General features: G+C 37.7%; 1 protein-coding gene across 1 annotated transcript; it reads right to left on the bottom strand.

The window, feature by feature from the left end:
* Positions 1-5,733: 5,733 nt before the first annotated feature.
* On the bottom strand, positions 5,734-25,774 carry LOC124966725 (guanylate-binding protein 6-like). Its single transcript, XM_047528335.1, has 11 exons — positions 25,641-25,774; positions 19,098-19,311; positions 18,202-18,329; positions 13,745-13,854; positions 13,377-13,573; positions 11,134-11,379; positions 10,088-10,368; positions 9,120-9,332; positions 7,760-7,862; positions 7,224-7,417; positions 5,734-5,847 (listed from the first exon to the last, which is right to left on the bottom strand). Exons 2-11 carry the CDS (start codon positions 19,285-19,287, stop codon positions 5,734-5,736), a joined length of 1,776 nt encoding a protein of 591 aa, XP_047384291.1. The 5' UTR covers positions 19,288-19,311; positions 25,641-25,774.
* Positions 25,775-26,010: the final 236 nt, after the last annotated feature.

Below are 26,010 nucleotides of genomic sequence, written 5' to 3'. Positions count from 1 at the left end.
CTCTTAATCATGCTCTGCGGAAAGTCCAAATGTTCACTTTCTTTTGATTTCAGAAATAAGTCTAATCATTTTTCCATAAATTTGACTTCTTGCCACCACCCTCAGTTACTTTAACAGGTTGTAATCAGCACTGACATGGGCCATTAGGTTCTTTTTCTTTGACAATATTATAGACACATACTATTTCCTCCTTTCCACTCTGTTTCATCAGGGCATCTATTTTTATTAAAGTCTAAGAGAACTTGAGCAGGGCCAGTCCCTGACAAACAAGTCATAGGAAAAGCAGGCTGTAACATGCTGTTCTATTCCCCCAAATACCTTGGAATCCTTAACTGAATTTGATCATGCCTCTTCAGAACTTTGCAACTCAAGAAACTTGAAGGAAATGCTTCCATACCTATGTGACTGGCCTTCTTTCCTTTTCTGAGGGAGAAGGACAAAGAAGGTCCCAGGGACTGTCATTGCTTGCTCCCCAGCATGTACCCATAGCAGAAGAGACTAGCTGACCCAGGGCCTTCCATCTTCATGGGTTCTGGCTGTCAGAAAAGAACTAAACGGAGAAGAGACTAGTCACCCTCAGTCTGAAAAATGGCACAATCTGACAATTCCAAGCCCATTCCCAGCTCATCTCACATTTGTGCTCAATTATCTGTCACCACAGAATCCAAATCTCCATTATTCCACATATTTTGCTCCTCTTCTGCTCATCACATTGCCTACACCTGTGTTGATCTTCTACACTTCTCCATCTTTACAAATGATTTTTCAGTGTCCTTGGGCAAACATGGTCTGTCAGCAGCAAACTTCCCTACATCCCACACTCTTCCCTGAATGTATCATCCATGTTTAGTTTCTAATAGAAATTTGCTGGGCCCTCGATGGTTTCCCTTACCATCATCTGAAATAGATACTGTACATTCTGAGAATCTTCAGATTTCAGAACGAGACATGATGTGGGTGTCCCACTTTTTTGCTTTCTTTCTCCCCAAATATTTCTTCTCTTTGCTTTTTAAAATATCTGTGTCAGCTTTGACATTCATTACCCTTTTTCATTGCCAACCTCAGCACATATTTGTGATTATCTTCAGTACCTGTCCTCTTTTACCCTACTCTTTGTCCTTTGCCATGACTTCAACATGACCACCCCAATATGCTGACTTCTCAATTCCTTCCCTTCCAAAAATATTTTCCTCCACCAAAGTAAAACTACCTGTGTTCACATTGTGTTGGTTAATTTGATGTGTTCTGTTAGGAGGGTCCCAGTCACCCACATGTTTGGTCAAAACAGTTACCTGAATGTTTCAGTGAGGGCATTCTGTAGGAGATTAACATTTATACTAGGACATTACCAGCTAATCAAACTATTTTCCATATGTCAATGTGAGTATTCCCCAAACTGTTAGTTAAAATCTTAAATATAAGGCGAATACTGACTTCTCCTAGCAATACACATTCCCCACCAACCTGCCTTTGAACTTACCTGAAATGTTAGCTCCTCCTGGTTCCATCATGGACTACCTTCAGACTAGAAATGGAACAATGGCTCTCCTGGGTCTCCAGCATACTGGCTCACTCTGGTGACTTTGGACTTGCCAGTGTCAATAATTACATGAGCCAATTTCTTATAATAAGGCTCTTTCTACACATATATATATCCTATCACTTCATTTTCTCTAGAAATAAGTGACTAATACACATGACTCCATTTTTAAATTAAAAATAAAATTATCACTTGTGAACCTTGCCCTTAATCATCCAACTCTCTCCCCATCTAAATCACTTTTCTCTGTCTCATTAAATGCCTCTTGAATCACATAGAAGTCTGTATCCACTCTGCCCACCATTTTTCACCACTGCCATGTTCCCATGGTTCTGGCACATACTGTCTCCAAGAAAAATGCAAATTAAAACTACACTGAGATTCCATTTCACTCCAGTCAGAAAAGTAATTATAAAGAACACAAGTAACAATAAATGTCAGTGAGGATATGGGGTAAAGGTACTCATACATTGCTGGTGGGAATGAAAATTGGTGCAACACTATGGAAAGCAGTAAGGAGATTCCTTGAAAATTTGGAATGGAACCACCATTTGATCCAGTTATCCCACTCCTTAGTCTACACCCAAAGAACTTAAAATCAGCATATTACAGTGAAATAGCCACATCCATGTTTATAGCAGCTCAACTCACAATAGCCAAGCTGTGGAAACAAACTAGGTGTTCTTCAACAGGTGAGTGGATAAAGAAAATGTGGTATATATACACGATGGAATATTACTCAGCCAAACAGATAAATGAAATTGTGACATTTACTGGTCAAGGGATGAACCTAGAGAATATCATGCTAAGTGAAATAAGCCAATCCCAAAAAACCAAAGGCCGAATGTTCTCTTTGATTTGTGGATGCTAACCCAAAACAAGGGAGATTGGAAAAGGGAAATAAAACAAATCCATTGGATTAGACAAAAGAAAATGAAGGGAAGGGAGAGGGAGGAAAAAACAGTAGAATTAAATGGTCATGGCTTTCCTAGCCTTATATTTGTATACATGACCAGGGTAACTCCACATCATATACAACCACAGAGTGGTATACTAAATAGAACAAGTTATACTCTATGAATGTATAATCTTCCAAAATACACTCTACTGTCAAGTATAACTAAAAAAACAAAACTAAATAAATATAAATTTATTAATATTTTTAAAAAACTATTTCTAGCCTCTTTCTGAAGAAAGTCACAGGTTTCAAGGGTATTAGTCTCTTCTTTTTCCAAATTTTCTGACTGCCAGGAGAACCTCTGCTCTCCAGAGCCTTCCAATGGGGTTGGTGAAGCCATTACTGAGGCTGAGTCACAATTAAGCTCCTGTTCTTCATAGTCCCTCTTCTTCTACACCCTTGCATGTGTGTTCCTCTGAGAAGTGCTTTCTAATAAAAACCTTAAATGCAAATGTGCATCTTATAATCTGCTTCCTGGGGAATATGATCAGCAGTGGATGGTACCAGGACAAGTCTGAAACCTAAGAAGCTAAGACAAGATTCTCGGTCTACATCACTGGTTGCTGGGATGCAGGAAATCCAGTGGTGCTAGGTGTGACCTGCATGGACTTGACACAATGCAACTGTGCAGTTGCTGATATTTTCGCTGTTGCTCTCTGTTACTAGAATCTCACCCAAATCCCCTTTCCAAGCCACTGAACCCATAACTCTACTGTTAACAGTTTGTATTGGTGAGGGCTCAGAGCTCCCTCTTTCCCCAGAGAAATTCCCTTGACTAAATGTGAGTGCTCTGCCAAGAGCTTACACAGTCTCTCCCTACTGAATGGCCCAAGATGATGACTGACTGATGTGGGGTACCGATGACCAGCCCCTTTGGCTTAAGGAGGGGCCAGTTCAGATGAAATTTGGGCCACAGAAATTCCCAAAGGATCAGCCCTGAGCCGGTTTCAACTGAAACACCATCTCTTCTTTGTTTTTATTTTCCTGCCCTTTCCTGCCTCCCTCAGCCTCACTGTACTGAAGGCACCCTCGACAAGTCACTTGGAAAAGAATCTGTTCCTGAGGCTCCACCTCTAGAGGATCTGACAAGAGGCACAACCAATCCTGCTTTGTGGTTTATACATGTAAACTTTAGGTGAAGTTTCTAAGTGTGCTTATGAAGAATGAGCATTCTACTGTTGTTGGGTGCCAGGTATTACATTAATACATTATTAAAATAATGATATTTTTCATCTGTTATTTTTTGTCTGAAATACTGAAATATGTTAAGAGAATTTTTACATCTTCTTGAATGGAAATTTAAAAATTTTCCATGTTCTTGAATTAATTACATTGTACACAACAATATTCACCCTTAAATCATCAAATTCAAAGTTATTCACCTTTACTCTCCTCCAAAATAACCCAAGGACTTCAAAATATTTGACTTATATCCCCACATTGACCAAATTATTTTTTGTTAATTTTTTCTTCTCTTTTTTCAATTAGAGAATGTTATTACAATAGTTGCATAGCATCCTTATGTATTGATCATTTTGCACATATATGCTATCTTGGCTCCTCATTTTCCTTTGATTTTAGACTTTCTTTTTGAGATCTCTTTACTTCTGCCTATGGTAAAAGTATGGTAATGATTGGTCATTCCCATTTCCCCAATGCAGAGGTACTGAGCACATGTCAGGGGTCCCCTAGTGGGAGAACTGGGAAAATATTTACCATTGATCCTTGTCTTCAAGTTGGAATGTCCTTTAACCTGGATCCTGCTCTCCTCTCCAGCTGATGAGTTTGGGAACTGAAGTTAGCTGAGATCAAGGCTAAGGATTAGGAAGTTTGGGGGACTCCTTTCACCTAGTTTCCATTTTATCGTTTTCTCTCTATCCATCTTTATCCTCTTCCCCATCTTCAGAATTCTTCCTGGAAAAGCCCATTAGTTCATTACCTTGTCTGTCTGGACAACACCTGGTCTCCATGTGTCAGGTTCTTCCATTTCCCATCAATGAGTCCAGTTCCCAAAAGACACTGTCCCCTCTACCCTAGCCACCACAGAGACCCCCACTGAAATTACAATAATGCCAGGATCCTTTTCATCTGTGCATGTTCTTAACCTGGGGTCATTGTGCCTTCTGGGGTTTTGTTTTGTTTTGTTTTGTTTTGTTTTGTTTTTCAGTACTGGGGATTGAACCCAGGGCCTTGTGCTTGTCATTGTGCTTTTAACACCTTAAAACTAATCCAGAAGTAGGAAGCAGAGATAGAGAACCTAGTTAAGATTTGCAAACACACAGGAAAGTTTATACCTCAATTCTGAAACAGATATAGGGGATTAAAAACCAAGGTCACAATGAAAACAGAATTAGGATATAAGTTTTATGATTCTGGTACTCATATCTTAGACTTGCATTGGTCTTTGAGCTGGCTAATGTTATTGTTCAAATAATGAAATGTTTCATCATATAATAGTCAAACTCACTTTCATTATTATCATTAACTAATTTTTAAATTTCTTTCCAAATGAATGAGATACAAGTTTTCTTCATGATTTTCCAAAGATGAAGTACATAATGAATGATATGTGTCCCTTCAACCCCTGATTCCACCTAGTTCTCCCCAGAAGGAGACAGTGATACTACTTTTTTATTAAACATTCAAAAGATATTTCATCTGTGCACTGTATGTTTGCATGTGACAATTGCATTTTTAATAGTGATCAACCATATATACTGTTTTGGACTTTGTTTTTACTTGACAATTTATCTTCAAGATCATCCTATATTAAATTCTGGAGTTCCATGGCATTTTGTTTCCTGAGTATTCCAGTATTGACAAATAAGAAAATTTACAGTATCAATTTTATGTAGATGACATTTATATAGTTTCCAGACTTTTATGATTAAAATCAATGCATAAAAAACCTCTTCCACATATTAATACTGCAAATGTAAGTTTATTAATGCTAACATTATCTGCTAATGTTTCCATGCATTTGTTTCATCTAATGCAGATCAGGCACTGATATCTTCTAGCAAGCACTTTTTATGTTTAAAACTTCACAGAATGAAAATGAAAAACATGAGCACCAAAACAGACAAAAGCATGTACCACAATCAACAATTTCCTTAAAGAAGAGCTACTTCCTTTTAAATAGTGAGGTGACTCCTTTTACAATTTTACCAACAGAGGTACCAACAGATAATACTGAATTTAGCCCATTGCCAAATACGTCCAAGACTTTTAAAATTCAGGGAACATTATCCTCTTTTGTTGCATCAATCCTACTTTTCAGATGATTAATCGTTGCATCCATTTCCTCAGATTTCTTCTTAAATCCTTCCTCAAGCAAATCCTTTTGAACCTAAAATAAATAAGGGTTGAAAGGGTTGTGAATATTTCATGATTTTGATACTTTGAGCTATACTTTGTTTAAAAACTTTATCAAAATGTCTTTTTTTCTCCCTAAAATGTTTTCTCAATTACTGTAGGATAATTTAGTGACAAAGACTATCATCTGAGCTGGACCTAGACATGATACAGAATCACCATTTCCAATTTTACTAATATTCACCCACCTAATATTACAGGTTGGCTGCTGTGCTAACCAAGATGTGAGAACAAACTCACATTCTTGCCAAGAGAAATACTATTGGTCTGACTGAACAAGAGTCTCAGTCCCACTGGGATGGCGTGGTCACCATAAAATAGCAATGATGGGAACACATTACCTGATCCAGAAATCCATTACCCTATAACTTCCAAAAGGACTATGAGAGATTTCCTCTCATGTCTTGTGCTACTTCAGGTAGTTATTTACACCTGGAGTTAACCGCAGCAAGTTTAGAAACTGTCACTTCCTTCGCTTTTAATTCTGTCAATGTAGATCTGCCTTAGGGTCTTGGAGTAGAAACAGGGTTCCAGACAACATGGGTCTTGGTGATGCAAACCAGTTGCTGTTCATATTGACTACAGCTAGTTAGAAATCTGCTTAATCCGGCCCTCATGAGATTTTTTGTTTGTTTTGTTTGCTTTATGCCGTTTATTCATTTACCAAATACTTGAAAGTAAAACCTTAACATTAGGTCATTTTACCACTACACACCTTAATATGCATCTCTAAACAAAGTTAATATTTGTCTTATATAAACACAAGGGCTTTATCATATATAACAAAATTAATTATTTGGCAAAAATGTTTATACCATAGTAAAATTTTCTTGATTGTTTCACATATTCTATATGTTCATTTATTCAAATTAGGGTCCCAACAAAGTTTATGTTTATTTGGTTATTAGGTCTGAACTATCTTCTAATCTAGAGAAGTTTCCCTCACTATTACTCCTGTGATTTCTCCTTCTCTTCTTCTTCTCCCCCTCCTTTCTTCCTCGTTTCTTTTTTTAATACCATTGACTTGTTGCAGACTGAGACAGTTGCCCTATAGAATGTCCCACACTCTAGATATTACTGTCATAAGATCAGTTTAAAATCTCTTTAAACAGCAGCTTAAACCATGTTTATAATCTAAGGATTTAAGGAACTATAGATGACCTGAACTCTCCAGAATCTAAATATGAAACACAATTCAAAAAAAAATCTTTTTAAAAGAGGATTCAGGGCTTGCAATGAATCACAAGAAACAAATGGTAACAGTCTTCTTTCTGTGGGCTGAGTGTAACCTGCACCACATTCTATGGGGCCCCAGGACCATCAGGCACTACCGAGCATGGCCACACCCACCTTCAGGTGGTGCTCCAACATGATAATCTGATTTTTCAAGAGCTCTTCTCTCTCCTCCTCCAACTTCTTTTTCAGTTGCTCCATGTTTTCCTTGAGACTCTTCTCTTGAGCCTCCATCTGTTGCTGCTGTTCCTGTAGTTTCTGTCTCGAAATCTTCTGTTCCCTCTCAGCTGCCTCTTTCTTGGCTCGCTCCTCTGTCACAGGAAAGTTTTAGAGAAAGAAGAAAGAAACAGGCAAAAGCCATACTGTACTTTACTGAGTTCAGAGACCAAACCATATCAGAAAGGCAGTGCAGGAGATCACAGAATTCACACAGGTCCACACTATGAACCACACATTTCAGAAAGTGGTGGAATAGGTCCTGCCCTTCAGGCTGAGGTCTGACCTCCACTACCCCTTGCTCTTCACACATTCAGCAGAGCGTGCATTCCACAGAGAAGGGGAAGCTCAGTTTGGGGAAGGTCTTGCTGTCGGACCTGTCAGAGGGACTTACAGGAATCTAACCATTCCCTGGGAGCAGAGTCTTGCCCCTGTACCTGCAATGGCCTTCTCCCCATCAGTAAGGGCTTTATCTGCCTGCAAGATGGATTTCTCCGTTGGTGCCTGTGACAGCAAGAACCTCTGGAAGACATCACCTGCCTGTGGAACCAAGAAGAATCAAAGAACTCAGATTTCACTGGGAGACCACTTCTGCAAAAACAATATATCAGCCAGACACAGTGGTGCACACCTGTAATCCCAGGGACTTGGGAGGATGAGGAAGGAGGATGGCAAGTTCAAAGCCAACCTAGGAAACTTAGCAAGGCCCTAAGCAACTTAGCAAGACTCTGTCTCAAAATTTAAAAATAAATTAAGAGGGCTGGGAATGTGACTCAGGATTGTTAAGCACCCCTGGGTTCAATCCCCAGTCCTAAGCAAAACATAAATTTTAAAAAGTAGAATAAAACAAACAAAAACCAAATATGTCCATCATTTTGGCTTCATGGTTAAAATTCCACAGTGGTTCCCTGCAAAGTGACCTAGTTCCTCAGCATGACCTGAAACACTCCATACTTCCTCTTCCTGTCCCCTCCAGCCCTCTCCCAGTGCTCCTTCCCTCCACCTGCTCTAGATTCCAGCCAGTCTGAATGATGTGCAGTTGTACAAACCACAACCTCTAATGCTTTCATGCATTTATCTTCCAAGGTGAAATGCTACCTCTGGTCTATGTTGCTGCTTTCTCCCACCACTGGCTGGTGTAGCTTTGGACCAGTTATGAAATATCTCTAGGCCTCTAAATTCTGATGTGTAAAATGTCCACATGAGGAGAGGCATTACATAAAGTTGTTTGAAGGACTACATTAAAAGTTCTAGAAAAAGAACCTATCACCGTGTCTATAGTCAATAAAGTTCGATATGTTAGTTGTGCCATTACTTGTTTCCTGCCACCACCTTTCTCACCTGTTGTCCCTGGCTCATAAGTGATATCGCTCCATATGTAATTGTCCATTTAGTTGACTTTCTTACTTTGATCAGCCCTGAGAGCAAAGGCTCTGACTGAACTATGTGAATCACCAGCACTTGGCACATTTCATGTAATGTGGATGAAGAAATTAAGTTCTTTCTGTCTTTCCTGGATTTCTGAAATTCATAATATCTTGAGAAATAAACACTTCCACTCTCGGGAATATATAATAAATAGGAAACATTAGAAGCCTAAATGGGGTCAGGGTGTAGCTCAGTGATAGAGCTCTTATCTAGACTGCACAAAGTCCTGGTTTCCATCCCCAGTTTTGGGGAAGAAGGAGGGAGATAAAGGCATCATGATTTCTTAATACTCACAAGTGGTGCTCTGTCCTCAGATTTAAGAGATTCCTTGACTATTCTCTAAGCTCCCCATGTCTCACTACTACTCACCTTGATGCCTTTCCTCGGCACTTGCAAATACGCCTGTTCAACATTTTCCCTTGCTTCCATGTAGAGCTTGTGGCCTCCAGGAACAGAGAAAGTTCCTGCTAAAATGCTTTCCAATAGGACCTTTGAAATCTTATTCAGTTCATCCTGGCAGTATTTTTCAGAGGTCTCTTCATTCTTCAGCAAGAAATATTTCTTCTTCTCCTCTATTATTTTCTGCAATGGAGTTATAGACAGATGTCATTGGAAGATAGGAATGGAGGAGATGAAACTCCAGAGAACCTCACTGAAGAGTCTATCTAACTGTATTTATGATGGGAAAAACATTCAAGTGGAGTAAGACCTGGGATGAATCAGAAATCACAAAACTTGATTCATTGCAACCCTGAAGATCCTCTGCAAGTCTATAGGAAACTTTCTTAACATTCCTGGGCCTCAAAATGCTCATCTGTGAGATAAAGGGATTACATTCCACAGCTACCATGGTGTCTTGCAGCTGTGGATTCCTGTGATTCAATCTTCAATGATACAATGATACAAGAATAATGTAAGATGAACAACAGTCTAGAAAGAGAGTCTGGCAAGAGAAACTTTGGTTCCTAGGAAAAGGAAACAGTATGAGGGTGACTTGCGGGTGTTCCAGGCTGGTTTGTCACCCATCGAAGGATTTACCAGTATCCATTAGAAGCATTCAGGAGGATATCTATATAGATTTTGCTTCAATCATCAGAGTATTATGGAAGATATCTATTTTGGTTTTCTTTCAACCATCTGAGATTTCTGTTAATGTGCCCCAAGTTTTGGGGAGTGGGGGAAGAGGGATATATGGTCTTTGGGAACTATATTCCTCATGAGAATCCAAAGCGCTTTATCCTTGAATGAGAGAGAAAGAGCCATGAGGTCCATAAAAGTAACTGTAGGCTACATTTTTGAAGGGAACTATCATAAAAGGTAATGAGTGAGACAATTACCACCAGCTCCTTCTGGAATTCCTGATTTTCATCCTTGAAGGAGTGCTCCATGAACACTGCGATGGCTTCCCTCTCACAGGCTGCGTGCACCTCCAGCAGCTCCTGGAGTGTGTCTGTGGGGAACTCCACTCGCTGGGCCATCTGCTCACTGTAGTGGTGGGTTGCCTTCTGCAGGGCTGCCGAGTTCTCACACTGGGCCAGAGTGGTCACCGCGTTCTCCAAACAAGGCACTGACCCACTAGCGATGGTATCTACATAGGTCGCCACCAGAGTCCCCAAGCCTGAGTAAGTCAGAAATTTTAGGTGATAAATAGGAAGCTATAACTCAATGAGATCCAAGATTCTAAGGCAATGTTTCTAAAATCTCATATATATAAAAACACACATGCCTACCTCTTTCTACTGTCATTACTTTTGTGTTACTATCAACCTCAGTTTTATGATTCTCTAAGTAGCAGTGTTAAAACTGTTAAATATCCACCTTCGTCTAATACACTAAATGTATATGGAGAACATAGCATCCCAATTAAAAGACAAAGGAAAATAGATTACATAGGTTGACCAATGAGACAGGGTATATCAAATTATATTTGCTGCCAAACTTGTAACTGTCAAAGGATTTTCAGGGACTTACAGGCCAGTATTTATATATGAACTACTCTAAATTCCCAAATTGCATTTCATATTCTACCTACAAACAACACTTAACATATAAGATTTCCTGTGAAAATATATATATCTATATATATATATATATATATATATATATATATATATATATCTGTTTTTATACTGTGTTAGTGATTTCATTATCTGTGGAGGATTTTTCAGGTATGTGGGAACCACAGATATCAATAACAAAGAGCAAAATTTTAAAGAGGGACTTGTAAACCTTAACAAGCAACCTGATTAAAAATTGTACATATTTCTTCAGGTTTGAATATATTTTACCACATTTACATATAGAATCAAACAAAAGCATTGGAAACACATTATATAGTATATTACATATGTATTAGTCAACACAGAAGTATGAAAAGACTCACGATTCCCAGTAACCACAATTCCCTCTCTGAGGGTCTTGGTCTTTGCATGGGTGTAGATGTATGAACAGAAATTATTGGTTTGTTCCCGGAATTTAGGATCTAGTTGGTCTTCTGAGACATTCTCAATTTTGGCTAGGTGTTCTTTGTCATTTATCGGCCGGTCAAAGACAAAACACTTCCGTTTTGGAAAGAAAGTCCTGATGCATTCCTTGGGCTGATTGGATTTTTCAACTTTGGGGTTTTTCCCTAAGGAATAGGAAAAACAGAGAATACAGTAGGAATTATCTAGGGACAGGGAACTAAAGTTTTTTTTGACAGGGATTGTTACATCCTTGCAGTGTGTTGTATATTGTTAAAGAATTTTTTTAACACAAATATTCAATACTTCTTTGTACACCAAACTTGTGCCAATGATATAACTCTGACAAGATATTTTGAGAAACATTAGACACTTGTGGGAAAAAAAAAAAAAAAAACAAAAAAAACACATAGACTGATATCCCCAGACCTAAACATGGTACCAGTTTAGAGTTGTTATTTATGTGTTCACTGAATGAATAAAAAATTATATAAATTTCTGGTCAATTCAATCCCTTGTAAAAAATGAGCTGTAGAACCAGAAAGAAGACACACAAATAAGAGATAATGGAGCAATATCAGAAATAACAACATTAGGAAGGATACCATGATTCATTAAGGAAAACTACTTTAATGCTAAAAAGAATTCAATTTTTAAAAAGTCAGATAGACAAAGAGAATGAAATGGTAGTTACCAGGGATGGGGAGGAAATGGGAGATGTAGGCCAAAGGTAAAAGAAAGATATGTAAGAATCAGAAGTTTAGAGATCTAATGTCGAACATGAGGACTATGGGTAACAAAACCACTGTATTTGGGATTTTTATTAAATAAATTTTAACTATTTTATTACAAATTAACTATGTGAGATGATAGATGCATTATCTGCTTTGCTGTAATAATCACCTTACTATATGTATTTATCCCATATACTGGAATGTAAACCTCAAATATACACAATGTAATTTATTTTTTTTAAATAACTTCATACAGTGTTAGCTATTTTTAGCAAAAACCTCCAAAGACCAAAAGTAAATGGAATGTGATTTTAAGATCTGAGACAAAGGTCTATATTTGATTTGACAGTTTGCTTTTCTGTCTATCAATTTTTCAATAAATGTTTTGAGAAAGCATGGAGAGAAAAATGAAAGCACAAAAAAGTAAATCAGAATTGGAATTTCTTGCAAAATTTCTTTAGCTATGCACCCATGTAAACAATTTACAGATAAGCAATATACACACCAATTTCTATAATCTCTTTTGAAATAATAGCATGAGTACATGTGTTGGAATTAAGAGAAAGCCATGATACATAAAGTCAAATGAGTGTTCTGATAATCATAGTAAATATTGCAAAAGAATAAATGGAAAAGACACAAGCTTCTTCAGATCTATTTGGAACATAAAGGTATTGGGTGGAGGGAGAGTACTGTGAAGTGAACCCAGAGTCACTCCATGAGTTACATCCCCAACCTTTTCTATTTTTCATTTTGAGATAGAATCTTCCTAAGTTGCCCACGTTGGCTTCAAACTTGAGATCCTGCTGCTCCAGACAGGGGCCACTACCACTGAGCTGTATCTCCAGCCCGTTTTACTTTTGATTTTGAGACAGGTCTCATTAAGCTTGAACTTGAGATTCTTCTGCTCTGGACTCCGGAGCATCAAGGATTTCAGATGCCATGCCCAGATCACAAAGTTTTCCATATGAATGATTGACTACACTAGTACTTGAAAATTATATTCTTCTTGAAAAGAATATCTAACTGTGTGAAATATATATTTTTTCTTGAGATGGGCTTTGGATTATAATTTCATGTTTAACAATTATGAGGTCAATTTTTCTCCTAAATAAAGGAAAGTAGATGCCAAAAGATGTGAACAGACACATCTGTATCCATTGTAATAAGAATACCAAAGTACAAATTGTTAAAAAAAAAAAAAAAAAAAGAACTTGGTTTTGGTTTTGAATAATTTTACTGTACTGTAGGCCTCACATTTCTTAAGTAAACTTCAGTTCCTGGAACTTTTCAATCTACACGTCGTCTGTCACCATTTCTACAGACCTTAATTCGATCTCAAATCAAATGGAACTCCAGAAATGATGGAGAGTGTTCAACAGATCCCACACCTTCCTGAGCCTCCCTGAGCCTAGACCACACTCTGATACCTTTAATCAGCTTCAACGAGTTCTCCAGGTACTGGTCTTCCGTGATGGGGTGACCATCAAACTTCAGCTCCAGGGTGAAATCCCGTACAGTCCAGACAAAGTCTGGAAAGAAACTCACAAACTCTGTGGAATCTTCTATTTCATCATGATTTGAGGAGGACTTTGCCCTGATTAATTCTGTCAGTTCTGTCACATAACTAGGTCTTGACTAAGGAAAAAACACCATTTCCATGTCCTATAAACACCCTCTTTCCCCCAGGTGCCTTATGCTTCCCCAGAAACAACTAAATGACAGGGCAAAAGACAATGATTCAATATTCACTTCCCCTAAACTCAATGACAGGGTAGTTCAATTTCTGGAAGGATACTACAGCTGCTCCAGGGCCTGGTGGTTGATGGTGCCCATGCTGTTGTAGACAAAGGTGCTGCTGAGAAGCACAGCCAGGGCAAAGATCCAAGAGTCATTCTTAGGGTCACCCTAGGAAGCAAATTAAAGAAGGGACTTAGGGGTTACTTTTTAGACATTTCCTTCAGACTTGATTCTGTCAGTCTTTCATTTATGGGTTTACTAAGGTACTCACATGCAATGAAGAGAGACTTGAATGCAAATAACAGCTTTGATAATTATGTTTCTTAGGATCATAATTTCTTCATAAGATGATATCCTTCTTCACATAGCTTATTTTTCCCCTCAATTGGATGAAATAAGATAATATATATACAAAAACTAGTACTCTGTTGGGTTCTCAATGGAGCTTTCAATCATCAGTGTTTATCATTTCTTCATTCTATATGTATTTATGGGCCATAGGCCATATAATATGTATATAAATATCAGTAGACATAGCTGGACATAGAAGGCTACTGAACCAACTGTTTTTAGATTTAGAAAAACAAATTTAACAATGACAAGTTACTTTACAATGACTAAAGCAATGACAAGTATTCACAATAATGAATAAAACAAAGATAACAATATCAATAAAAAATTTGAATCTTAGTAATTTATGTAAGTAGTGAAATCAGAGCTGTAATATTAAATTATAAGCTACATGTCAATCAAGAAAGAATAGAGCTATGAAAGTTGGAGGAAAAACATGTGAAGGATTCCTGGAAATCACAAACTGACCATTAAAGAGTTGGCAGAATGTTGACAGATGAAATAAAGATAATGCTGCAGGTAGGAAGACCCACAGAAACAAAACTAGAGATTGTAGGTTTCAGGGGTCTGTGAAATGAAAATAGTTATTTTGTTTGACTGAGAAGCAGGTAGGAGCAGGAAACAATGCTGGGTGGTGAGTGCTGACACAGGTTGATGAAGGGCACTAAAGGTCAGGCTGATGAGTTTCTGTAAATTATAGCATTTGCCTAAATTAAATCTAGAAATTGCTTCTAATATAAAGAGTATATAAAGTTTGTTCCTAGAGAGCAAAGGTAATAACAGATTCAGGCCTAGACTATTCTACATAGCAGTTTAAGGGTGGGCAGATTAACCTGTTCATTTCTTTATTTCCCCAAACCCTAAATATTAAAAAGTAATTAGTGTTCTCCTTAGAACTAGGACTTTTGGCAAAAAAAAAAAAAAAAAAAAAAAAACACCATTTAGGTAAGCACATACCATGGTTGGATAGGTGGCTTTAAATGACCTATGGCAATGACATTCTTTAATAAACAAAAAGAAAAATTCTAAAATCCATACAGGACCAAAAAAACACACTGAATAATCAAACCAATCTTGAGCAAGAAGAACAAAGGTCAAGGTATCACAATTCCTGATTTAAAATATTACAAAGCTACAGTGTTCAAAACAGTATGATATGATGTAAAAGTGGGCATCTAGACCCATGGAACAGAGAGAGCACCCAGAAATAAACCCATGCTTTAACAGTCAACTGATTTTAGACAACAATGCCAAGAACACGCAATGAGGAAAGAATGACCTCTTCAACAAATGATGTCAGAAGAACTGGGTATCCGTAGGCAGAAGAGTGATTAAAATCAACTCAAAATAGAATTGAGACTCACATGTAAGAACTGAAAGTGGATCTACTACTATGTGTATATCCAAAGGAAATGAAGTCAAGGCATGAAATCAAACCAAGTGTTCATCAATAGATAAATGGATGCAGAATATGAGGTAAACACACACACTAGAATACTACACATTCATAAAAGCAAGGAAATCCTGTCAGTGCAAAAACATAGATGAACCTGCAGGATATTAAACTAAGTGAAATGAAGAGAGGCACAAAAAGGCAAATGCCACCTGATCTCACTTGTATGTGGAACTTACATTAGTTGCATCCATACAAGTGGAGAGTGGAATGGTGGTTGAAAGGGTGGTTCAAAGCAGGAAAAGGGTCATAGAGAAATGTTAGTCAAAGGACACAAAATTTCAGTTAGATTGTAGGAAAAAATGACCATAAATCATAAAATTTCAAGAAGAAAACAGGTAAAAGTCTCTTAATATTGGTCTGGCATTGGTTTTTGTGGATATGACACCAAAAGTGCAGACAACAAAAGCAAAATTAGACAAGTTGGAGAGCATCCAACTAAAATCCTTTTTGAAAGCAAGAGAAACAATCAGCCACATAAACAGGAAACTACAGAACGGGATAAAAATATTATCAAACCATATATCTGATATGGAGTTAAGATTCAAAGTTTGTAAGAAACTCATACAACTCAACAGTCAATCAAACAACCCAATAAATATAAACAAATGACTTGAAAATACATTTCTCAAAAGTTTATATACAAATTGCCAGTGGGTACATGAAAAGATATTCGACATCACTAATCATCAGGGAAATGAAAGTCAAAATCACATAAGCTATTACAACTATTAGGATGGATATTATCTAAAAGTCAAAAGATGACATCTGTTGTTGAGGATATAGAAAAAAAGAGAACACTTGTATGCTGTTGCTTGGAATGTAAAGTAGTATAGCCATTAGGGAAAACATTCTGGAAATTCCTCAAGAAATAGAAGTAGCATATAATCCAGCAATATCACTTTTATATAGAGAGTCAAAGGAAGTAATATCAATATCTCAGAAAGATATTTACCCTTCCATATTTATTGCAACATAATTTTACAATGACCAAGATACAAATGTTTATCAAGGAATAAATGGGTAAAGAAAGTGTGGAATATGAGTATTCAAACCTAAAAAAACAGCAAAGGAAATCTTGCTGTTTGCAAAACATGGATGAAAATTGAGGGCATTATGCTAAGTGAAATATGCCACACACAAAAAGAAAAATACTACATTATCTCACTCAGGTGTGGAATGCAAAATGGTCCAACAGGGCAAACCCGGAGCATCAGAGAATGGGATGATGTGTTCTGGGATCTGAAGGGTGGGAGAAACTGAGATATTAGCCAAAAAGTGCAAAGTTTCAGTTATGCAAGATAAATAAGTTCTGGAGGTCAAAGGTATAGCATTGGGACTATAGTTAACACTGTATCATATACTTGAATTGTGCTAAGAAGCTGGGTCTTACGTGTTCTCACTATAAAAGTAAAAAGAAAACCGTGTGAGGTGATATGTATATTAATTTGTGCAGATCATTTCACAAAGTAAATCAAAAGATCAAGTTGTGCACCTTAAATACATACAATTTTATTTGTTAGTTATATTTCTAAAAAGCTCATAAAAAGTAAGCACAAAATATCTAATCCCTTATGCAAAAAATGGAGAGTATAAAAATTTAGACATTATACTCAAGTGGGTATCAACATAAGGCATAAAAGGACAGATCACAGGCTGGGGCTATACCTCAGTGGTGGAGTGCTTGCCTCGCACATGTGAGGCACTGGGTTCAATCCTCAACACTACATAAAAATAAATAAAATAAAGGTATTGTGTCAAAAAATAAAAAGGACAGATCACCCAGTTCACCTATTGTTAGAAAGCTAAAATATCAAAAATCCATCTTAAAATGTGTATTATGTCAAAAACATGCTTTGATAGAACCAGCATAGTCATAGATTTCTCAAAGACTTACAGAATGTTCTGTGGGTTGCTGATAAGCTTCACCATAAAAATGCATATCTGGGTCTCCTAACTCCAACACCCAAATACAAACTGCATTTCATAGTTTGAAAGATGAATCAGGAGATTTTCCTCATCCACCGATGACCTCTCTACCCTCCTATCAAGTCTCTCTTATACTTAATTCTATGTGGTAGAAACTGGGATGTGTGGTCTGGATCACTTTTCAAGATTAAAGAAGTTATTCCCCAGTTATTGGAAATGCTGATGGATAAGCCCTCAGAGGTCAGCACTGAATGAGAAAGGCTTCCAGGACAGACCTCCAAAGAATGATTGGCACCAGGGATAAAGACCCAACTCTCTTGTCTCAACGCAGGATCCCTCCAAAGGGCCATCCCAGCCACATATTTCCCCATTGAACTGACAGAGTACTCAGGCATTACACTGTAGCACAGCATTGTCCTCTTTCCAACCTGCTTCTTTCCAGGCCTATATTTAATCTGAAGCCTAGATGTGGTCTCCTCAATGGGACTACAGTTTTATTTGAGGATAGAGCATTTACTTTGTCAGTAATGCCCATCCAGAAGGCTGGAACTTTGCTGCTAGATAAGCTTTTATTATATTGAGTCAAAGCATTCACCCTACCATCAAGAAATAAAACATTCTATTCACTATACCCCTTATCTTATCTTATGTAGAGGTAAGATTTAAACAACTAATTTTCCTCATTCACTACAGTTCAATTTCCAGATAGTAGGTCAAAGCAGGGTCATAAAGAAATGAGGAAAAATTTCAGCATACAGAGAATCTGAGACTCACTGCCTCACCTTTTCCACATCACCCAGGCCCTCAGTGTCCAAAAGGACCAGGGTGCATTTTGGCTTGGTGGGGTGGGGCATACACCACATCCAGATGCCCTTGGTTTCAGATTGTATGGTGGAGCCCAGAGGGAAGCCTGCAAGGGAAGATCAGAGAGCAACATATGCTGAGAGCAGATCTTCTAAGCAGCCTACAGCACGCATAGCTAGAGGTCTTGTAATATAAGTACCCCAACAGCTGAGATGGTGCAGTCTCTATTTCCAAAAGAATGTCTTACTTTGCCAATCACCTATTTCACTGAGAATGATGCCCCTTAATGGTTCTAGACGAAGACAAAGAGGCATCCATGAACCAGACAAAATGGAGGTCACAAGTAAGGAGCATTTTGAAAAAATGGTGGGGCTCAGAGATCTGTGGATTTAAGATAGACATAAGAAAATAAAAAGTGAAAAAAGGAAATTGGAATAATATTTTTGCATTGAAAGGTAATTGAAAGAAAAAGCAAAATGAAACAGGAGTAGTTGCAACAGGAGGTGAAGTTCAGGAAGGATTTTTAAGATGATATATATTCAAAGATCTTTATATGTTGATAAAATACTACATAGAGAAAACAAAATATCTTGAATGAGACAGAAGAAACATTAACAGAAGTGTTAGAAAAGATTTGGATGTTAGAAAACATACAACTCTGAGCACCAGTAGGAGAGATTTTCCTTAATCAGAATAAAGGAAAGAATATGAGGAACGATTACAGTAAAGTAGTAATTTGGTGGTGAGAATTAGAATGAGAAAGTTCCTTTACTGAGAGGAGTTGGATCCTCCCTTTGTGTGAATGGGCATCAGCACTAAGAAGCTGAGATTCAGCTGGAATCAAGCAACTGGCACCACCCAGGACACCACTCACCACAATTCTGTCCTGCCAGACGGTTCATCAAGTAGGATTTTCCTGTACGGTACAGTCCAACAATGGCCACCACTACCACTGGCTGAGAAATCTTCTCAAGAATCCGTATAGCTTCCTGGTTCACCATCAGCTGCTCACCGTTATTTTCCACCAGACAAATGGGGGCAGACATTTTCGGTCCAGAAGCCATAGCAACCTGCTAACCTGTAACAACCTCCAAGTAGAAATAAGATTTCAAAGTCATTTTCTATCTCAGAGTTATCCTAGCATCCATCAACTTAGACTGATGAGCCTTCTGTACTTTGTATGGGATTACACATAAACAAACATGAGTAGACTTCAGAAGGTTTCCTTCATCATTCCCCCAAATCTCTACTGTTGTGATGAGACATAAGGTATTATCTTCGCTGAAGTTTTACTTCAATAGTAATAATACAACCCATATAATGTTACTGGGTGTCAAGAATATGCTAAAAACTATAATGAAGATCTTATGTATCTGACCTCATTGATATTTAAAAGTACCTGCAAGTTAGAGTTATTCAGCCCACTTTACAAATGAGATAAATAAGCTTCACAAATGCTGAGTGACTATATCACAGAGACAGGATTAAAAACCCAGATAATTGAGCAGAATAGCAGACTAAGAAATGCCAAGTTCTTGTTCCTTCCATGGACATGATTAAAAAAAGAAAGCTAAAATAATTTTATAGGAGTTCTGAAAACCATTCAAAGGAATAGTGTGCAATCAAGACAAAGCCACATTCATAACAGAAGGAAGTTCGCCCTTTCCACAGCCACTCCCCAGCATGGCACAGTCTTGTTCTAGAGGTAGTAGTCTGATCCTGAATCCCCCCACCCACCTTGAACTGGAGGGGATGGAGAAGATCTTATTAGCAATAGGCTAACCTGACTGGGGGCCTACTTTTCTAGTCTGTTTTTCCTAACTTGAATTTCAGATAAACATGATTTCTTGGGTATAATACCAAAGCACAGGAAATAAATGAAAAACATAAACTATACTTCATCAAAGTTGAAAACTATTGGGCATCAAAGAATGCTATCAACAGAACAAAAGGAAAACCAGATCAAGTTAAAAAATACTTGCAAATCACTTATCTGATTAAGGATTAATCTTTAGAATATAAAAGACCTCCTACAACTCATCAACAAGAAAAGAAAACCCAATTTGAAAGTGGGTAAATGACTGAAATAGGCATTTCTTCAAAGGAGATGTGCAAGTGACCATGAGCACATGAACACAGGCTCAACTCCACTAATCACTAGTGTAAAAGAAAATGTGGAGATATAATAAAATTTTAGAATTTATTTGAGTAAGATGCAATTTATGTTTGGAGGAATAACCAGATTGAAGACAGTGTTTGTTTTAGTGTTTGTGTTCTGATAACAAAGTATCAGAGGCAAGTATTTACTTGAAAAACATAGAAGCATAATGAAGAAGTTAATTGATAAGTGGTAGTTACAAATTTGCTCTTCTGGGCTAAGTATTAGTCACATAATTATATGTTAGCTGCTTATGAGTAACAGGTTAGATTTTGATTCTGTTTTACATAAACATTTACCCAGAATGACCCAAGTTTGTTTTGTTCAGATTTGAAGCTTATGAAAGGATCATTTTATTTGTAATGTCTAGTTGTTTTTTTTACTCAAAAATTTTAATCTTGCTTTAACACTAAGGAAATGCAAATCAAACCACAATGTGGTACTCAGTCACTACAATGGCTGCTATCAGAAATGAAATAACATTTTTTTTAAAAAAGTGTTATTCAGGTTCTATGGGAAATGAGAGAAAGTCCCAATGAGCAAAATATATTTGCTAATGAGCTGGATGGAGGTTTGTGACATTCCAAGCAAAACAATCAGCCAGTCTGTTGGACTAAAGCCAAGAAAACACTGTGGAAGAGACAGAGGTCTACAGTGGGCATGTTGTTGGTGGATTTCCGGAAGATGGCATTCCAGGTGGATAACATGGGAGGTTTCAGCTGCTGGGAGTGGAGCTTGGCCAGGCTACAGGGTAACAGAAACAGCAATGAAGAGAGAGGGTTTTGTGGGCAGGGCACCCTGTTGATGTGATGTGTTCATGTTAAAACCCATGTGAGTGGGAGGTGCCCTTCCTAACAATAAGTGGATGTGTTGCAGTCATCAGGAAAAAAAAAAGTGTTACTCATCATGTGGGTAAGTTAGAACCTGTGTGCTTTGCTAGTAGAAACATAAAGTTGTATGCCACTGTCGAAAAGTGTGGCTGTTTCTCAGAAAATGAAACACACATTGAATATTAGATCCAACAATTCCTCTTCTGGGTATATACAGCACACATAAAAATTAAATGCAGGATCAAACAGATAATTCAACACCAATTATTATGGTAGCATTTTCACAATAGCCAACATGTGGAAAGAATCCAAATTTCCAATAGATAAGTAGATCAACAAAACGTGGTACATAGAAAAATGGCGTCTAATTCGGTCACAAAAGGGATGAAATTCTGACACATGCTACAATGTTGGATGAACCTTGAATTGGCTAAGTGAAGCAATCAAGATCCAGAAAGAAAAATATTAAAGGATTCCACTTATAGGAGGAACCTAGAATAGTCAAATACATCCAGACAGAAAGTATAAGAGTGATTGCCATGGCCAGGGAGAGGTGGGGGAGGTTAATAGGTGATAATTATTTTAAATGTACAGAATTTCGGTTTGGAATGATGAAAAAGTTCTGGAAATGTTAAGTGATGGAATTGCACAGCAATGTGAATACACTCGTGTCACTGAACTGTACACTGTAAACCGTTAAAATATAAATCTTATTATGTACATTTTACCACCACGCAGGCAAAAAAGTAAAAGACAAACCCCTGGGTAATCCAACAATCTATTTTTTCTGTTATGTTGCTGCAGGCACTTATTTGGCAGAACCATCTTCCTCAAAGACCTTGGTTACTCTGTGTTCTTTGATCTCTAACTTGTGATAGTTTTTTAATGACCATCATAAACCAAAAGGGGCTCTGGAATGCACCAGTGTGATCAAGTGACTTTCATCTCCAGGTTTAGAAGAGTGATGGGAATAGGGGCTAAAAGCAGAGGAGGGAAAAACTGAGAATGAGGCCTACCCCACGTATGCAGTCACCCTTCAAAAACAGGAAACAAGGGAATGTCCCGAATCTTCAGAATTCAGATAAAGGCTGAAGTAAATGGCTGAGGAAGGTCTGGTTCTCTGCAGCTTATCCCATGGAAAGGAGCAGAAGTGCATAGCACTGTATGAGATAGACGGACTTAGGTAAACAGAGAGAAAGCCAGTGTCCCCATTGGGTCAGTCTAGGTAAAAGGCATATGGGTTTTCATTGAAGTTATTTTAGGTAAAAGTTTAATATAAAAAATTAAGTAATAAAAGTACAATAATTATTTCATGGATCTCCTGGCATATTTTTGATTACCATTATATTGAAATGGTTTTCTATGGTATCTGTGTATTCTTTCATAATCGGAATGTTTAAAAATAATATCATAGTCAAATATTGCAAATATTGTTTATAATAATGTCAAATATTCAAGATGCACCCAGTGCCATCAAAAATACCAGCTCTATGTGAAGAGAGAGCCCACAGAATGGAAGATTTTGCCAGCTGTGCCTCTAACAGGGGATTAATATCCAGAATATACAAAGAACTCAAAAAACTTAACACCAAAAAACTTTATAACCCAATCAATAAGTGGGAAAGGGACTAAGCAGATACTTCTCAAAAGAATAAATACAAATGGTCAACAAAAAAATGAAAAAATGTTCAACGTTTCTAGCAATTTAGAGAAATGCAAATTAAAGCTATGTTGAGATTTTATCTCTGTCCAGGCAGAATGGCAATAATCAAGAATAAAAGTAACAATAAATGTTAGCAAGGATGTAGGGGGAAAGGTACACTCATACATCTTTGGTGGGACTGCAAATTGGTTCAATCACTCTGAAAAGTAGTATGAAGATTCTGCAAAAAATAAGAATAGAATCACCATATGACCTAGCTTTCCCGCTCCTTGGCATATATCCAAAAGATCTAAAATCAGCATACTACAGTTATGCAGTCACATTAATATTTACAGCAGAACAATTCACAATAGCCAGGCTATGGGGCCAACACAGGTGTCCATCAAAAGATGAATGGATAAAGAAAATATGATATATATACACAATGGAGTATTACTCAAGCGTAAAGAAAAATGAGTTTATGGCATTTGCTGGTAAATGTGTGAAACTGGAGAACATCACAGTAATCAAATAAACCAACTCCAGAAAGGCAAGTATCAAATGTTTTCTCTCATATGCAGAAACTAGATCAAATGAGGGAAAAGAAAAGAAAAAGGGGTAGGGAATACCACAAAAATAGAATAGAGATCAGTGAAGCAAGGAAAGCGGACTGAGGGGGAAGGAGGATGAATGAGAAAAAGGAGGGACAACTGAATGAATCTGACCAAACTTTCCTATATACGTATATGAACATGCCACAGTGAATTTTATCTTTATATGTATATATCATAGTGCACTATTTTTTAAACCCATAAATAAATAGAACATCAGTAGAGAAAAGAGAACAGGGAGGGAGGAGGAGAGGCAAAGAAGAAATATGGGGACTGAATTGGAGCAAAGTTTATTCCATACTTAAATAATCGTGTCAAAATGAACTCCAATATTATGTCTATTATGTCTAGTTCATTTTAAAAATGAACTAGTTTTTAAAAATGCTAGCTCTAAGATTCACTTGAGTTCACTTAAACTAGGAGTTTCCTCTAGCAAATCCTAAGTTGGGTAATTACGGAGCTTATGAGTAAAACAATAGGTCCAAGCAGAAAGGTGTTCAAAAACTAAATGAGACAACAGAAGTTTATATCCTAGGATAGCATGCATCCCAATGCAGAATTCAGTAAATGTTTGTTGAATTAGATGGCAATTAAGTTATAATAGTCATACTAAGCAAATCGATCCATTAGATCATATGTCTCAACAAAAGCTGCACACTGTTAATTACTAAGAAACAAAAACTGCAAATTAATTTTTCACCAGAACAGAGCACTCAGTTCAAACATGCTGTTTCTCTTGTCTGATTCTTTAATGTGGGGATCACATAATCCCCCAGCGTCAACATTATGATTCCCAGAATTGTTATAATTCCTGGAATTGGGAGGCACCCTCTCTGCAGTGAAGATTAAAGGCAGGTCTAGGATGATGTGGCCGTTACTGCAGACAACTTTAGAAATGTCTCTGGTTAGTTATGAATGAATCACTGGGCCTTCTAAATTCAAATTAATGATTATTCTTTTGATCATGTTCAGGAATGGTTTTCAAACTTCAGTGTACCTCAGAATCACCCTCAGGGATTATTAAAATATAGATTCCCAGGTCTAAGCATCTACAGGTGACTCTGATGTCCCTGTAAGAAACAAACATCACACACACACACACACACACACACACAGAATCTTGCCTACATAATTACTTTTAACAATGAAAGTCAGCACTACAAATTAAGTATGCATAGTTCCTTTCTACTTATGCTGTGCTTCTTAGTCCCTTGAAATCCTTTTTGTCAGACTCTGAACACACTTCAGTCTAAGTAATGAGGCTTAGCACCCAGCAGCGTTCCTGCCCTTTGCCTTCTAACTCAAGCACAGCTCAAAGGGCAACCCACTCACTTTGTGACACACTACGGAGTCACAGAGACTGGAGTCAGACAACTCAGATCCTGGGCCTCCCACTGGCCAGCCGTATCAACTTGCACACGACACTTAATACCTTTGACACTCAGGGTTTGCACTTGTAAAAAGGGAATGCTTGTCCCTACAGTGCAACTTTGCTGTGAGATCAAAAGAAATAATATCTGTAAACCACCCAGAGGTATTTGGTCATGTATCAGGGTAAAGTAACTTCTTTTCTTGAAATAAAAATAAAGTACTGGTAAAAAAAAAAAAAAAAAAAAAAAAAAGTCAAAACCACAGTAACTACATTTGTTTCCACATGGAAACATAACTCTCACTCTAAAGATATCTTAAGTGTGACAACTAGAAAGACAAAAAGCGAAGTCTCTAGATTACAGTTGCCTTAAGCTCCTAGGCAGGAATGCTCTCCTGTGTGTTCCAGAGTTACTAAAGGAACTGATAGAGGTCTGCAGATGGTAGATGGGTTCCCATCCAGGGCTCTTTCCACCCCCACCACCCCTCTTCACCCCTGGTTTCTGCCTTGAGTTGAAGATGCAGGGAATTCAGGGACCAGGGGCCTCTGTGTGTCTGGCTGCCACCTCAAAGTTGTCACTGGTCAAAGAGAGAAGCTGAGTTTCCCCAGAACTAAAGCCAGGTAAAGACCCCTACAGGCTAAAAACAGGCTACCTGCCCTTCCTGGCCATCCTTCAACTGTCACTTCGTTTTGGAAATCAAATCAAAAGTACGACTAAGTCGAATGTAAAAAAGAAAAAAAGAAGAGGAAGAGAAGGAGAGGAGGAAGGGGGCAGGCAGAGGAGGAGGAGGAGGAAGAGGAACATACCTGCCCCACTGAACTACAGCTCCAAGAAGTCCTCAGCTGCCTCGAACACACCCTCCAGTTGTCTGCCTCCTTCCACTTGTCTGTCTCTCCCTTATATAAGCTGGAAAATAAAACCAAAACTAAGGAAGCCAGCCCCTTCCACAAAGAGAATACTGCAGTCAAACTGAAACTAAAAGTAACTCACAGCATTGCTAAAGTTAACAAAGACTTCTGAAAAATCAGACCACTGCTCAGAAACAGACTGTAGAGATAAGAGGACAGAAAAACAAGACACTCCATGGTGACATCTCCGTCAACACAGTCCTACTAACTTTCTTTTCTCTCCCCCCTCATCTTGGAAGGCTTTCACAGGCTCCCTTCTAAATACATC

Source organism: Sciurus carolinensis, chromosome 1 (assembly GCF_902686445.1).
Source record: "Sciurus carolinensis chromosome 1, mSciCar1.2, whole genome shotgun sequence".
Lineage (NCBI taxonomy): Eukaryota > Metazoa > Chordata > Mammalia > Rodentia > Sciuridae > Sciurus > Sciurus carolinensis.
Note: the sequence above shows the minus strand (reverse complement) of the source record. Positions and strands in the feature narration are given on the sequence as shown.

Excerpts from the sequence above, each read along its gene's own strand:
- LOC124966725 (XM_047528335.1), bottom strand. The coding sequence starts at position 19,287 with ATGGCTTCTGGACCGAAAATGTCTGCCCCCATTTGTCTGGTGGAAAAT. Across the intron at positions 18,330-19,097 it reads TCTGGCAGGACAGAATTGTG|GCTTCCCTCTGGGCTCCACC; the intron begins GTGAGTGGTGTC and ends CTTCCCTTGCAG. Across the intron at positions 5,848-7,223 it reads TGTTGGAGCACCACCTGAAG|GTTCAAAAGGATTTGCTTGA; the intron begins GTGGGTGTGGCC and ends TATTTATTTTAG.